At 39.1% G+C, this 16069-nt stretch overlaps 1 protein-coding gene across 2 annotated transcripts in view; it reads left to right on the forward strand.

The window, feature by feature from the left end:
* The window catches only part of STAC (SH3 and cysteine rich domain), a 151348-nt gene that overhangs the window by 127738 nt on the left and 7541 nt on the right, over positions 1-16069 (forward strand). For both annotated transcript variants that reach the window (XM_023214893.2, XM_023214894.2), the window contains 2 exons: positions 3825-3876; positions 3976-4113. In XM_023214893.2, coding sequence (XP_023070661.1) covers positions 3825-3876; positions 3976-4113 — 190 coding nt within the window. The remainder of the gene's footprint in view (positions 1-3824; positions 3877-3975; positions 4114-16069) is intronic.

Raw genomic sequence — 16069 nt, forward strand, 5'->3', positions numbered from 1 at the left:
GCCCGCCACCTCGCCCGGCTAATTTTTTGTATTTTTTAGTAGAGACGGGGTTTCACCATGTTAGCCAGGATGGTCTCGATCTCCTGACCTCATGATCCGCCCGTCTCGGCCTCCCAAAGTGCTGGGATTACAGGCTTGAGCCACCGCGCCCGGCCGGAGCTCTTTTTTAGGAAAAGACAAAACCGTCATCACACTTAAAGAAGTATGCCTGGTATTTCTCATAAGATTATAGCCTGTTATCCCAGTGAGTGCCTTATTCTAATATGTAATTTAGTTAACGAGGGTCAGGTGCTGGGGACTGTCCACCTCTAAACACAGTCAAGAGTGAGTCTCTGAGTAGACTATAAAATAGAGGTCGGATTCAGGCAGCATCCTCTTTCACCCTTAGGGAAAGGTACCTTCCAGTCTCCCTCTTTCACTCTTAGGGAAAGGTACCTCCCCCAACTTTATTTCCTATTTACAGCTTCTGCCAGAGCAGTAGCAAAGTCATTGTATTTGATACTAACTCATGGTTTCTTAGGTTACTAGTTTAAATAAAATCTGCTGGGGCTTAGAAGATTTTTCTACATTGACTTTCATCCTTGCCACTTAATTAAATCCCTGACCTGAGAAAGAATGATTTTCAGCCACCTCGCTTTCTGTGGCATCAGCATGAAACTGTGACTGTTGAAATACCAAAATGCCAGTTGTTCTTAATGCTCCAGGGGTGGCAAGCCTGTTATATTTGGAATCCCTGATGAAGATATATATTAACTGAGAATTGAAAATGACAGCAAAGGAGATTGAATCAGAATAGCAAAATGAATACGCAAATCTACTTTTGTTCCAATTCCTAAACGTGTCAGAAAATACTTTTTTTTTACACACATCTGTAACAGTACTAGAAAACAAGAATGCGTGCTAAGAGAGAACCAGAAATCTTGGGAATTTCCTCGCAGACTACAGCAAATGCAGTTGAGTTGTGAACAACGAAGATGACCAGAGACCAAAGAATACTCGGGACAAAACAGCTGTAGAAGGGGGAGCACATTTAAAGAGACACAGAATGCTCAGGATTTCACTGAAGAACGTGAAGAGTCTGCAGTGGATTGATTGCATTAATGGCCTAATTATTCACCCCTCCCTATATGCATGCCCGTGTCATGGGACTTTGCAGTTCCTCTCAAAACAGAGGTGGAGCCTGTTACCCTATCCCTTGAGTCTGAACTGGCCTTGAGACTTGCTTTGGCCAATGAAATGAAGCAAAATGACAATGCGTCAGTTCTGGAGCTAAGCCTTAGAGACTTCATGTACTTTGCGTGTCTCCATGCGCTGCTCCTGAACCTTGACCATTGCTATGAAACTGACCTTCCAAGGAATGAGAAATGTGGAATAGGGCAAAATCACTGCAGTTGCCTCAGCAAAAGCCAGCCAACCCCCAGGCCTGTGAGGGAGCCATTGGGGTTTTGTGGCTGTTTATCACACAGCATTACTGTGACAATACATAACTGATACAGTCTCAACTGTATTCATAGCACCACATTACTACTTATAATGAACAATTGACAGCAATGATGTTGGACTCCAGAATTAAGCCAACACCTGTACTCTAAAGAAAAAGAACCCATGCCTAAGGAGGGCTCTAATGTGAGCACAGAAGCCTGGGAAAGAAGAACTGTGTTGAGATGACTCTGGACCTTCAGACCTTCTAGAGGGCATGGGGAAAAGGAAAAGGCAGCTCTACTTAGGAGAAAAATAAATTCACCTTTTCTCTCCCCAAGGGTAAGAAAATCCTCCTTGCTACAGCTATTAGGATAGGAGGAGGAGGTGGCACAATACTGCTTACCTGCTCTACATTCAAGTATGCAAAAGGGAGATGCACCAATTGGCACACGCTGCTCCCTTAAACAGAGCCTGTAAATAGCCATTGCACTTGAGAGCGAGACCCATGGCAGACCACAGATATTGAATAGTGGAGAAGCCTGTCCACATCCACCTACCTCCATTTTCAGTCTTTCATAAAAAGAGACAACCAAGAAACATTAGATTTTAGAAAAAATACTTGATATGAAAAAGAAGTAATAAGATAAAGGATAGGCCAACTAAATTCAGAGGAAACAAATGTTCAGTAAAAGAAAGAGGCCGGGCATGGTGGCTCACCCCTGTAATCCCAGCACTTTAGGAGGCCGAGGTGGGTGGATCACGAGGTCAGGAGATCAAGACCATCCTGGCTAACAAGGTGAAACTCCGTCTCTACTAAAAATACAAAAATTAGCCGGGTGTGATGGCAGGTGCCTGTAGTCCCAGCGACTCAGGAGGCTGAGGCAGGAGAATGGCATGAACTCAGCAGGCAGAGTTTGCAGTGAGCCAAGATTGCGCCACTGCACTCCAGCCTGGGCAACAGAGCAAGACTCCATCTCAAGAAAAAGAAATATTGTTTTGAAAATATAATAATCTCTGTACAATCCATTATAACATTGCATCCATGATGGAAAGCCACTTTCAGAACTCTTTCAGAAAAGAGTAAGGAAATAATGAGAAATTAGAAAGAAAGAAAACTTTCAGAAATAATAAAGAACCCTTAGAAACTATTTTTTTCTAAAAATGTTTTCTGAAAACTTTTTCTGAAACAATTCTCAGTATTATGATAAATAATAGAAAAGCCCAAATACAAAATAAATGATCAGGAAAATATAATTGAGAAAAAAATGTAAGAACATAGAGGAAAATAAGACTGTAGGTGTGTAAGAAAGACAAAAAATGTGAGGATGGATTCAGACGGTCCAGCATGTGTTGACTAGAAGTTCCAGAAGGAAAGAAGAGGGAACATCATAGATGGGAGAAAAACATGAAAGAAATAGAAGAGAAAATTTTCCCAGTGTGAAAAATAACAGTCTTCCGATTGTTACAGCTGTGTTGAATAGAAACAATTAACAACAAAAACACATTAGTCTTCAGCCAAACCCAAGTAATTATTGATGAATGATGTAGACACACACACGCACATGCACACATACACAAATCTAGTACAAAACTCCAATTACACCAGCAAAAAAGGTGGCAGGCGGGAAAAATGGAGCTAAGCAAAAGTGTGCTAGGTTTTGAGAAGGTATTGGGAAGGTGTAGATAATGATAAAGATAATGACCAATTCTACATGTATATATCTATGTATAAATGTAAGTGCGTGGGAAGGCGTCTAGAAGGACACACAGGGAATGGAAGGTAGATCATGGGGCTGAGAAGAAGGGAGATTTGTATCTTGAAATGTATCAACTTCTAAATTTTGGAGCTTCATGATCATTTATGTATCAAACTACAGGTAACAGTTATTTTTGGCCAGGCACCATGACTCATGCCTGTAATCCCAACCCTTTGGGAAGCCCAGGCAGAGGGATTACAAGGTCAGGAGATTGAGACCATCCTGGCCAACATGGTGAAACCACATTTCTACTAAAAATACAAAAATTAGCTGGGCATGGTGGTGGGTGCCTGTAATCCCAGCTACTCAGGAGGCTGAAGCAGGAGAATGGCTTGAACCAGGGAGTCAGAGGTTGCTGTGAGCCAAGATCGCGCCACTGCACTCCAGCCTGGCGACAGAGCAAGACTCTATCCAAAAAAAAAAAAAAAAAAATGGTTATTTTTAAAATACAGCATAAAATCATGTTTGCCTTCAATGTGTAATAAAGCTATTTTCTTGGGTAGGAAGAACTGATAAAAGTTATATTTACTTTATTGCTATTCCTTTTAAGACTATTTGTGTAAATGAGAAATGATTACTCCCGACTTTAAAGTATCTTATTTTTCTTTTTTTACCTTTACCCAACTCATTCATTCTTCATTTTAGGCCAGGAGACATAATTACTCTTTTAGAGGATTCCAGTGAAGACTGGTGGAAAGTAAGTGTTCCTCTTTCTTTAAGAAAAAAAAAAAGAGAAAATCATTTGATAAACAATACATGCTACAATTATGGGTGCATGCCTCCTTTTTCCTTTCAGGGGAAAATTCAAGACAGAATTGGCTTCTTTCCTGCCAACTTTGTTCAGAGACTACAACAAAATGAGAAGATTTTTAGATGTGTTAGAACCTTCATTGGGTGTAAGGAACAGGGGCAGATAACACTGAAAGAGAATCAGGTGAGTAAATCACACAAACACATTCCAGATATGAGCCAAATAGGGTGTCATTTTAATAAACATAATAATATGTATAAATCTGAATGAGTGGGGTCGCATTCAAAGCATGCACTTTGAGAAAAGATATACTTACTCCAGTGATGTCAGTGTTGTAGGAGCAAAACATGCAAACTAAAATTTTAGGAATCTCACGTGGTGATACCTGTTCATAAAGGAAACGTCATAGCGGCATGTGAGGACATCCCGTCCCCCATGCTCTTCTCTGAGGACCACTGGTCTCTGATGTGGGCAGCTTCTCTCATTCAGGCTCTGAGTTAGTGTCCACCAATGGTGTGGTTAATTCTTCAATGCTCTCTAATGAATACTTTGTCATTAGTTGTTGCTGTTAGGAACCTCTTGGGTTTTCTTATCTGGACTCTAAGCCTCTACCTGTTCACTGAAGCCCATAACAGCTTCATATCACTGCAAAAGACAATAGACTAAACTTAGATAACCAGATACTATCTCAGGCTCATAAATGAACGCCTCCGTATGTATAATCTAGAGATGCCTGTCACCATCTTGCTCCAGGGCCAAGTTGAATGTAGAGTTCTCTTTGATGCTGTCAATTTTCCTGAGAAGTAAAATGTGAACCCCCACACTTGTATGTCTTTAAGCTCCACCATCTCACGGCTGGAATGTTGATAGAGACAAACAGCATTCTCACACCTTAACTCTCTGGCCTACTCTTCCTCTCTTTGTCTTCCAGCAGAGAGAGGCCTTCCTACCCTCCCTTCTTCTCTGACTGCAGCTCCCCTCAGGTCATATCCTGTGTCCTCACTACAGAGTAAAATAAAATGCTCAGATTTATGACCGGGCTCGGTGGCTCACGCCTGTAATCCCAGCACTTTGGGAGGCCGAGGAAGGTGCATCATGAGGTCAAGAGATGGAGACCATCCTGGCCAACATGGTGAAAACCCGTCTCTACTAAAAATACAAAAGTTAACTGGGCGTGGTAGCACACGTCTGTCATTCCAGCTACTTAGGAGGCTCAGGCAGGAGAATCGCTTGAACCAGGGAGGCAGAGGCTGCAGTGATCTGAGATCACACCACTGCACTCCAGCCTGGTTTGTTCTTGATATATTAGTGGAGGATTTGGGGAATTAAAAATTTATTTTCTCTCCCAACAAAATCTCACAGGGGACTTTAATTTTCAACTTCAGAAGTCAAAATCTTTCCTCTGTTTCTTTCTGCATTCTTGGTATAAGAATTTTATTATTTCCCAAAGTGATGAATGCCTGAAGTTGAAATTGATAAGGCTCGCCCTCCAAGGAAGTTAAAAATGAAAAAGGCATTGATAATTTTAATACATCTCTGTTCAATAGAGTTGCCGAAAACACATCTTGAATGTCTTTTTTAGGATTGCCTCAAAGAAAGTTTCTCAGTCACACAAGAAAATCAGTCATTACCTTGAAATTATAGCTGATTTGTCGTTTTAAAAATTGTTTTGCCCCACTTAATCAGCCATTGTATATTCCACATGGAGCTTTAACTGACTTTACCATTTTCAAACTAACAAATATATCCTCAAAGAATAATAATTTACCTTTTCTTTTTTTTTTTTTTTTTTTTTTTTTTTTTTTTTTTTTTTTTTTTGAGACAGAGTTTCACGCTTGTTGCCCAGGCTGGAGTGCAATGGTGCTATCTCGGCTCACAGCAACCTCCGCCTCCCAGGTTCAAGGCATTCTCCTGCCTCAGCCTCCCGAGTAGCTGGGATTACAGGCATGCGCCACCACACCCTGCTAATTTTTTTTCTATTTTTAGTAGAGACAGGGGTTTCTCCGTGTTGGTCAGGCTGGTCTTGAATTCCAGACCTCAGGTGATCCACCCAACTTGGCCTCCCAAAGTGCTGGGATTACAGGCATGAGCCACTTGCACCCGGCCGATTTACCTTTTCTTTATGGCTATTCAAAAGAATCTTTAAAAGAAAAATCTTAAGAAAAATGATAATATGGAGGACAGCTTTTTTTAAAAAAATGCAACTCACCCTCCCTCTATATTCAAGTAAGTGAAAATCATTGAGAATAAGAGACTGATAATTCTGAGTATTACTTTCCCTATATATTTTAACAAAGGTGGGGATGGAGTCATTGAAACTGGCACTTTCATAAATGCTGGAAGACATTAGTCCACTCATTTGGATACTGATTTTCAATAGGATCTTTAAAAGAAAAATCTAAAGAAAAATGATAATATGGAGGACAGCTTTTTAAAAAAAAATGTAACTCACCCTCCCTTTATACTCAAGTAAATGAAAATCATTGAAAATAAGAGACCAATAATTCTGAGTATTACTTCCCCTATATGTTTTAACAAAGGTGGGGATGGAGTCATTGAAACTGGCACTTTCATAAATGCTGGAAGACATTAGTCCACTCATTTGGATACTGATTTGGTACCATGTGCTTAGAGCCATGAAATTGCTCAACTTCATGAATACAGTAATTCCATTTTCTATAATGTATCCAAGAAAATAACCTAAAGTAAACAGGGAGAGACTTTATGCAAAAAGACAGTCATCAGAGTGATATTCATGATGGTGAGAATTCGGAACAATTGCACAGACAACGGACCTGATTAATTCACTGACAATATTTTCATTAACGGACAATGTTAGGAACCTAAGCAATTGTGATGGTGTTATAACAATATTATGGAATTGGAATAGTGGAATCCGAACCCAGATCCCAGTCACTGTTCTCCCAAGGTAAAACAAAGGGAGAGATGCAGATGGGGCCTGAAGCCCTGTTTTCATTCATGGAAACATAGTAAACCAGACAGAGTACCAGATGTGATCTAGAGACTTAAGAGGCCTCACCACAGCCCACCCACCTTACCACCACCAGCATGGGCTGGTCTGAATCTGAGGATCTAATGGTACCAGATGCCCCATGGGAGAAAAGGAACAGAAAGGACTGTGGCAAAACTGGAGTAAGATGGCCCAATTCCTTCCCAGAAGGAACAAGAGAGAAGGAAGCTTTAAGAGACGGTGAGAAACCCCCGGCACCTGTGGTGCAATCAGATCTTCTGTCTTTGGAGAAGTGAGGAGGGACCTAGGAGAGAGGGCAGATATCTTCAGATACTGTGTCACCATCTTAAATGACGGCTTCATAAACCATGAACAAATAAATATTAATGATACAATGGTAGTATAAAATTTTACGGCTTTTTTCTCTTCCATTTAAATTACTTTCATGGTATATATTTAAAAAATAAAATTTAAACAGTAGCACAATTTAAAATACTCAATCTTGTCTTTTGAATCTAATCACATAAAGGTACACAGTGTTGCTGTGATTTTCCTGGGCCTCAACTTTGCACAAGTGTACACCAATGCACACACACAACACACACATCACCATATCCAACAATTGCTGCATCGAATTGCATTATCTGCTGCTGCTTATATAGATGCAATAACCCCAAGAGGTAATGCCATCTAATGATTTTTGGTTGTTAAAATCTCTAATATCCTTAGGAAACTGGGTCACTGGGCTCTTCACCCTGGTTTTACAGTTTTAGTTGAAATTGACATCCTTCCCTTTTACAAAAATTGCTTATATGACACTTTAGGACACATTGCATTTTGTAAATTGCACAAGCTCTCTTTTACCCGGTTGCTTGTAGACAGAATATATGTTTAAACAGATCAAAAGTCATCAATGTGCTGACATGAAATATACCTCACTTAAGAGCACCTGATCCTTCATTTTCTGCCCAAAGTTGTCTGTTCCCCCTGGGGCTGTTATTTGCCAACCTATCACTTGCCTGCACACTCCCCAAAGAGGTAACAGCAGAAGCCAGCATCTGCCAATGAAGAGCAGTGGCATCCGAAGATTCCCCATAATGACAATACCCCTGGAAACCCACTACCGCTACCCCTGGAAGACTGCACTGATCACTCTGTCTCCCATAAAAGTATATGCAAACCCCACATGACTATTCCTTTTTGGATGTGATGACCTGTTTTGGGGTCTCCTTTTTGAAAGAGAACCTTTTATCTCTAGTCCCTGGCTCACAGAAAAGGAAAGAACCAATTAATACTGTCTTAAACATTGTCACAATAATAATTCTTATAAGAATCATAATTATTAGTCATTATTTAATGTCATACAGACACGTTGTATAAATAAAGTTTATACACATGCGTGTGAATTTTACAGATTCATTATTTCTATTTTATAAATGAGAAAACAAACACTCAGAGAGGTTATGTGCCTTGCTTCAGGGGCAAAAACCTAGTGAGTGTCCAGGCTGGAACATAAACACGGGTGTGCAAACTCCAAGTCAAGGCTTTCCACTAGCCATGTGCCCTGAACAGTGTGGAAAGAACTCTGAATAGCGAAGAGCAGCTTCGTTCCTAAGGATGGCAAGTGTCATAAAGGCAGCTGTCTTGGGACCAAAGGACTCCTTGAAAACAAGTTCTTGCTCATGTGGGCTCCGACTATTGAGTCATTCTTGACTCCAAGCAAAGGCATCTTCATCCGACTGACACCCCATCTCTGATGCGATACACAACTCACAAAGCAAATGGGCACTTTTCCCAGCTTGATTCCATGCCAACACTTCAACCTTCCCCAAGTTTACCCAACTGTATCCTTCCTGATCCAAAAATTTGGGAAGTCTTTTGAATAAAATAAATTTGGGAAGAATGTTCATCTTTATTGGCAAAGTGTTATTCAATAATCTTGCTAGCATGTTTTTTTTTTTTTTTTTTTCCCAGAATAATCGTATGCTTTCCCATTTGAGGTCAAACATTGTTTTTATGTTATTAAAATACAATCAGTGAAACCAGAAGGCAAATTAAAATTTGCTCAAGTTGATCAATTGCTACAAGCAGAACATCTGTTCAGTGACTCCCACCAATTCCTTGGCATATTCCTCACAATTTTTTTTTTCTGGAAATGGGCCTCATACCTGTGTTCTCTGCCCTCATGGTTAAACTGAATCTGTTAGGGGTTGGGGTGTGGAGGAGGTAAGGCAAACAATTCAGCCTCTTCAGCTAGACATGTTCAAGATGCAACAGAACATTTCAGCCTGAACCTGGAACCAAATGAATCTGCTCATAATTATTGTCTTCTTTTATTTTAGGTTCAGAGGTACAACATGTGCAGGTTTCTTATATAGGTAAATTGCATGTCACGGGGGTTTAGTATACAGATTATTTCACCACTCAGGTAATAAACACAGTACCAATTTTTTAAATACTTTAGCCATTTCAAAGAAAAAATGCCTTTTAAAAATCCAGTTTAGAAACAAACTTCAAAATTTGTCTCCACTCTAGTGTCCTAAGTTATTTTAGGTAGAAGATTTCAAAATATGCTTGTTAATTGCAGGGAGTATGTAATAGAAAAAGCACAGATACTAGTGTCATACAGAAATGGATCTATATCCTGTGTGATTTTGACAAAGTAGCCTCTGAATGTCAACCTTCTCATCAGCATAGTAGCATCTCCCTCTTGAACTTGATGTGAGGGCTAAATGTGCTCACCTGTGTAAAGCCTTAGCACAGTGCCTGGCTGCCACAGCTGCATAGCAGAAGTCATTTTCCTGGCTACCATGATCCCTAATGAGTAAAGCCTAAATGAGGAATTCACTGCAGTGGTTAATGCCATGTACACTTACCCAGTAAGCACCAGAAAATAGCCAACATGGTATTTATAACCCTACAAATATAAAGAGACAAATGGTCATTAACAAAAAAATAAAAGAAATTTGATTCTAAAGATAAATGCAATGCACATCTTTGATTAAATCACATTTTCTACCTCTGTGGTAAACCTGTCTCATAATTATTGCTTTTTGTTTTTTGTTTGTTTGTTTGTTTGTTTGTTTTGCAGAGCTCTGGTTTCCAAATACAGTTAAGTTATTCATTTGTTATGAACACAGTGAGAGTTTGCATTGACACAAGTATATTTTCTGTTTCCTCCTCCTCCTCCTCCTTCTTCGTCGTCTTTTTGTGAGGCAGGGTCTCACTCCCTAGGCTCAGGTAATCCTCCCACCTCAGCCTCCCAGTCAGCTGATACCACAGGTGTGCACCACCATGCCCAGATAATTTTTGTATTTAATGTAGTGATGGGGTTTTGACATATTGCTAAGGCTGGTCTCGAAGTCCTAGACTCAAGTGATCCCCAGCCTCCCAAAGTACTAGGATTACAGGCATAAGCCTCTGCACCTGGCCTCTTCATTTTTAAATTTTAAAATGTATCCTTATTAAATCAACTTTAAAATACCATAAAAACATTTCTTTAATGGGAATGACATTGAATCTATAAATTGCTTTGGGCAGGATGGCCATTTTCACGATACTTTTTTTCTATCCATGAGCATGGAATGCTTTTCCATTTGTTTGTGTCCTCTCTTATTTCCTTGAGCAGCATTCTGTAGTTCTCCTTGAAAAGGTCCTTCACTCCCCTTGTTAGCTGTATTCTAGGCATTTTAGTCTCTTTGTACTAATTGTGAATGGGAGTTCATTCATGATTTGGCTCTTTGCTTGTCTGTTGTTGGTGTATAGTAATGCTTGTGATTATTGAACATTGATTTTGCATCCTGAGACTTTGCCAAAGCTGTGAATCAGCTTAAGAAGCTTGGGCTGAGATGATGGAGTTTACTCGATATAGGATGATGACATCTGCAAACAGGACAGTTTGACTTCCTCTCTTCCTATCTGAACACCTGTTATTTCTTTCTCTTGCCTGACTGCCCTGGCCAGAATTTCCAATACTATGTTGAATAGGAGTGGTGAGAGGGGGCATACTTGTTGTGCCAGTTTTCAAGGAGAATGCTTCCAGCTTTTGCCCATTCATATAATATTGGCTGTGGGTTTGCCATAAATGCCTCTTATTCTTCTGAGGTATGTTCCTTCAATACCTAGTTTATGAGAGTTTCTAAAATGAATGGACATTGAATTTTATTGGAGGCCTTTTCTGCATCTATTGAGATAATCATGTGGTTTTTGTCTTTAGTTCTGTTTATGTGTGAATTACATGTATTGAACCAGCCTTGCATCCTGAGAATGAAACCAACTTGATCATGGTGAATAAGCTTTTTGATGTGCTGCTGGATTCAGTTTGCCAGTAGTTTATCAAGGATTTTTGCATCAATGTTCATTAGGGATATTGGCCTGAAGTTTTCTTTTTTGTTGTATCTCTGCCAGGTTTTAGTATCAGGATGATGCTGGCCTCATAAAATGAATTAGGGTGGGTCCCTCCTTTTCAATTGTTTGGAATAGTTTCAGAAGAAATGGTACCAGCTCCTCTTTGTACCTGTGGTAGAATTCAGCTGTAAATCCATCTGGTCCTGGGCTTTTTTTGGTTGGTAGGCTATTTGTTACTGCCTTAATTTCAGAACCTATGATTGGTCTATTCAGGGATTCAACTTCTTCCCAGTTCAGTCTTGGGAGGGTGTATGGCCATTGAAATTCTTCATAGGATTAGAAAAAAAAAAAACTACTTTAAAATTCGTGTGACTTCCTCCTGTACCGCAAGAAGTCGCTCTTCTTCTACCAGAAGGCCAGGACCTTCGCCACAGAGCTCAACGTCCACAGGGTCAACCTGCCTCCTCTGCCACTCTGTGGGTGGGCCCCCTGGTTGGCCCCCAGCCACCCTTGCTGAGGACAGCGTCTGAGGAGTGGGTTTTGTGCAAGGAGGATGGTCTCCTGCCTCTCCTGGTGTCTCCAGTGGCTCATTTTCTGGGAAATAGAGGCATGAAAGCAGGGTTCAAAAAGCAATAAAGCAGGGTTCAAATAGCAATTGTTTTTGCAATAACATAAAAAAAAAATTCATATGAAACCAAAAAGGAGACCGTATAGACAAGGCAACCCTAAGCAAAAAGAACAAAGTTGGAGGCATCCTGCTACCTGGCTTCAAACTATACTACAAGGATAAAATGACCAAAACAGCATGGTACTGGTACAAAAACAGACACATAGGCCAATGGAACAGTATAGAGATCTCAGAAATAAGACCACACATCTACAACCATCTAATCTTTGACAAACCTGACAAAAACAAGCAATGGGGAAAGGAGTCCCTATTTAATAAGTGGTGCTGTGGAAATGGGCTAGACATATGCAGAAGATTGAAGCTGGACCCCTTTCTTATACCTTATACAAAAATTAACTCAACCATTCAGGACATAGGCACAGGCAAAGATTTCCTGATGAAAACATCAAAAGCAATTGCAACAAAAGCAAAAATTGACAAATGGAATCTAATTAAACTGAAGAGCTTCTGCAAAGCAAAAGAAACTATCAGAGTGAACAGACAGCCTGCAGAATGGGAGAAGAGTATTGCAATCTGCCCATCTGACAAAGGTCTAATATCCAAAATCTACAAGGAACTTAAACAAATTTACAAAAAAAAAAAAAACCCCAAACAACCCCAGTAAAAAGTGGGCAAAGGACATGAACAGACACTTCTCAAAAGAAGATATTTATGTGACTGGCAAATATATGAAGAAAAGCTCAACATCACTGATCATTAGAGAAATGCAAATCAAAACCACAAAGAGATACTATCTCACTCCAGTCAGAATGGTGATTATTAAAAAGTCAAGAAACAATAAATGCTGGTGAGGCTGTGGAGAAATAGAAATGCTTTTACACTGTTGGTGGGAATGTAAATTAGTTCAACCATTGTGGAAGATAGTGTGGCAATTTCTCAGAAACCTAGAACCAGAAATACCATTTGACCCATCAATCCTATTACTGGATATATACGCAAAGGAATATAAATTACTTTATTATAAAGATAAATGCATGCATATGTTCATTGCAGCACTATTCCCAATAACAAAGACGTGGAACCAACCCAAATGCCTATCAATGAAAGACTGAATAAAGAAAATATGGTACACATATGCCACAGAATACTATGCAGCCATAAAAGGAACAAGATCATGTTTGCAGGGACACGGATGGAGCTGGAAGCCATTATCCTCAGCAAACTAATGCAGGAACAGAAAACCAAACACTGCATGTTCTCAGTCCTAAATGGGAGCTGAACAATGAGAACACATGGAAAAAAGGGAGGGAACAACACACACTAGGGCCTATCGGGGCAGGGGTGTGATGGAGTAGTGAGAGGGAGAGCATCAGGATAAAATAATGCACATGGGCTTAATACCTAGGTGATGGGTTGATAGGTGCAGCAAAGCACCATGGCACACGTTTACCTAGCTAACAAACCTGCACATCCTGCACATATATCCTGGAACATAAAATAAAATAAAAATTTTTAAAAAGTAAACAAAAAATACTGATCTAAAAAGTGGACTTTAAAATACTTAGGAAAATTAATTAAGTCCATAAATTGAACATTTATGTGGAATTTAGTCTATTTTACTCTAGTTGATTGAACATTAAATATCCTCCTGAAAAAAAATCTTTAAATTCATGCATAGTTTTATTGCACCTATAGAACCATTTTCATGGATTGTGTTCTATCAAAGCTTTAAAAAAACAGAAAAAAAAAATTGTATTACAAAACCAGAAGGCATTTATTTTGGAGAAATTTTGAAGGAAAATATTTTTAAGAGATATAAAAGATAAAATAGAGACCATAAGCAATTCAACAAATAAATTATTACCAACATAAACACTTTGGCATATTTCTTGACAAACTTTTAATTCACATTTTGATATCATATCCTCTTTAGTTTCCTAACGTTTAAAAAATGTAGTCATTAAATGTTTACCAAAACACAGGTTTTAAGAAAGTTTTATTGGAACATAGCTAAATTTATTCCTATATATATGGTCTGCGGCTGCTTTCATGCTACAACTGAACAGCTGAGTTGAGTCATTGCAATAGAGACCAGATGGCCTGCAAAGCCTACAATATTTAGTATTTGGCCCTTTCTAGAAAAAGTTTGCCAATCTTTAGTCTGGATGTACAGGAATGTGTTTAAGTTTCTCCTATTATTGGATATTCAGAATTTTTATTTTTTAAACTGTTATTGATAACTGCAATGAACATCTTTGAAGCTAAATGTTTGTCTCTAACTCTGATTGTTTTCTTAGGGTATACTTTAGAATTTAGAGGAAAACAGCTCAAGACTTGTACAATTCTTGATGCATACTGCCAAACTGCATTCAGAAAGGTCTTGCCAACTTACGCTCACACCAGCTGTTCATGAGCATATCTAGATCATCACATGCTTGCAAGAATTGAACATTACTATTTTTTGTTATGTCGGTTTGATAGATTAATAATATTTCATGCTAATCTGCATTTTCTGGATGGTTAAAGAGGCTTACATTTTATCTCATATATAGAGAGCATTTATTTTTTTCTAATCTGTTTATGTACTTTGCCCATTTTCTTACATTATATAAAAAGTTTTCTACCTTTGAAGAATATTTATATCTGGTGTACCACATGTGACCAATATTTTCTCTAGTTTATCATTTGTCCTTTGCTCTCAATGCCTCTTTCTCCAGGAACTTAATCATTCCTTGGTTGGATCATTTCTAGTTTACCATACTTCCTTTATAGTTTGAATGTCTTTATTATTTTACACTTCTTTATCTCTCTCTAATTCTTCCCGAGACTGTTTCAAGATAGTTCTCACTTCACTTCGATTTTCTGAAGTTTCAATTCAGTCTTTCATTGTTTCTAATACATGTTAGTTTAGTATTTATTTCTTTGTAGACTTTTCTTCTCAGTCAGCCCCTTTCTTCTACAGCATAGTTTCTTTTCTTTTCTTTAACTTTTAAGTTCAGGGGTACAGTGCAGGTTTGTTATATAGGTAAACTTGTGTCCTGGGGATTCATTGTACAGTTTATTTCCTCACCTAGGTATTAAGCCTAGCACCCATTAGTTACTTTTTCTGATCCCCTCCATCCTCCCATCCTTCACCCCCCAAAAGGTCCCAGTGTGTGTTATTCCCCTATGTGTGTCCATGTGTCCTCATCATTTAGCTCCAACTTACAAGTGAGAACATGCAGTATTTGGTTTTCTGTTCCTGTGTTAGTTTGCTAAGGATAATGGCCTACAGCTCCATCCACGTCCCTGCAAAGAATATGATCTTGTTGTTTTATGGCTGCTTAGTATTCCATGGTGTATACATATCCCAAATTTGGGGTACATATATTTTGTTTATCCAGTCTACCATTGATGGGCATTTAGGATGAATCTATGCCTTTGCTATACAGCATGTTTTCTTTGCATCTCATTGCATCATCTCTTTACCTCAAGATATGTTCTCCTTATAACACTGAGGCCAAGTCTTCCTTCAACCTACTGCATTCAGTATGTCTGAAATGATAACTCTGAGACATATGTGCATATTTTCTGCAATTTTTAAAATGTTTTATTGTTATAGTCTTGATCCTTTTATCCTGTGGTAGGCAGGATAACCCAAAGATGCCCAGGTCCTAATCTCCAAAACTTTGAATATGTTACTTTATATGACAAAAGGAACTTTGTAGATGTGATTAAGTTAAAGATTTTGTGACCAGTAGATTATCTGGATTAACAGGGTGAGCCCAGTATAATCACAGAGATCCTTAGAAGAGGGAGACAAGAGGGCCAGAGTCAGAGAAGGAGATGTGATGATGGAAGCTGAGGTCAGAGAGAGAGAGATTTGGGGATGCTATGCTCCTGGCCTTGAAGGTGAAGGAAGGAGCCATGAGCCAAGGAATTTAGATGATGACTTCTAGAGCTGGAAAAGACAAGGAAACAGATTCTCTCTTGGAGCTTCTAGAAAGAATGCAGCCCTGCCAGCACCTTGTTCTTAGGACTTCTGAACTCTAGAATTGTAAGATAATAAATGTGTGTTGTTATAAGCCACAAAATTTGGGGTAATTTATTGTAGCAGCAATAGGAAACAAATCCAGCTTTTACACAAAAGGGGCTTTGCAGATGTGATGAAGGTTATGGGTCCTGAGATGGGGAGATACCCTAGATTGTCTAGG

This window comes from Piliocolobus tephrosceles, chromosome 2, assembly GCF_002776525.5.
Source record: "Piliocolobus tephrosceles isolate RC106 chromosome 2, ASM277652v3, whole genome shotgun sequence".
In the NCBI taxonomy this organism is placed as follows: domain Eukaryota; kingdom Metazoa; phylum Chordata; class Mammalia; order Primates; family Cercopithecidae; genus Piliocolobus; species Piliocolobus tephrosceles.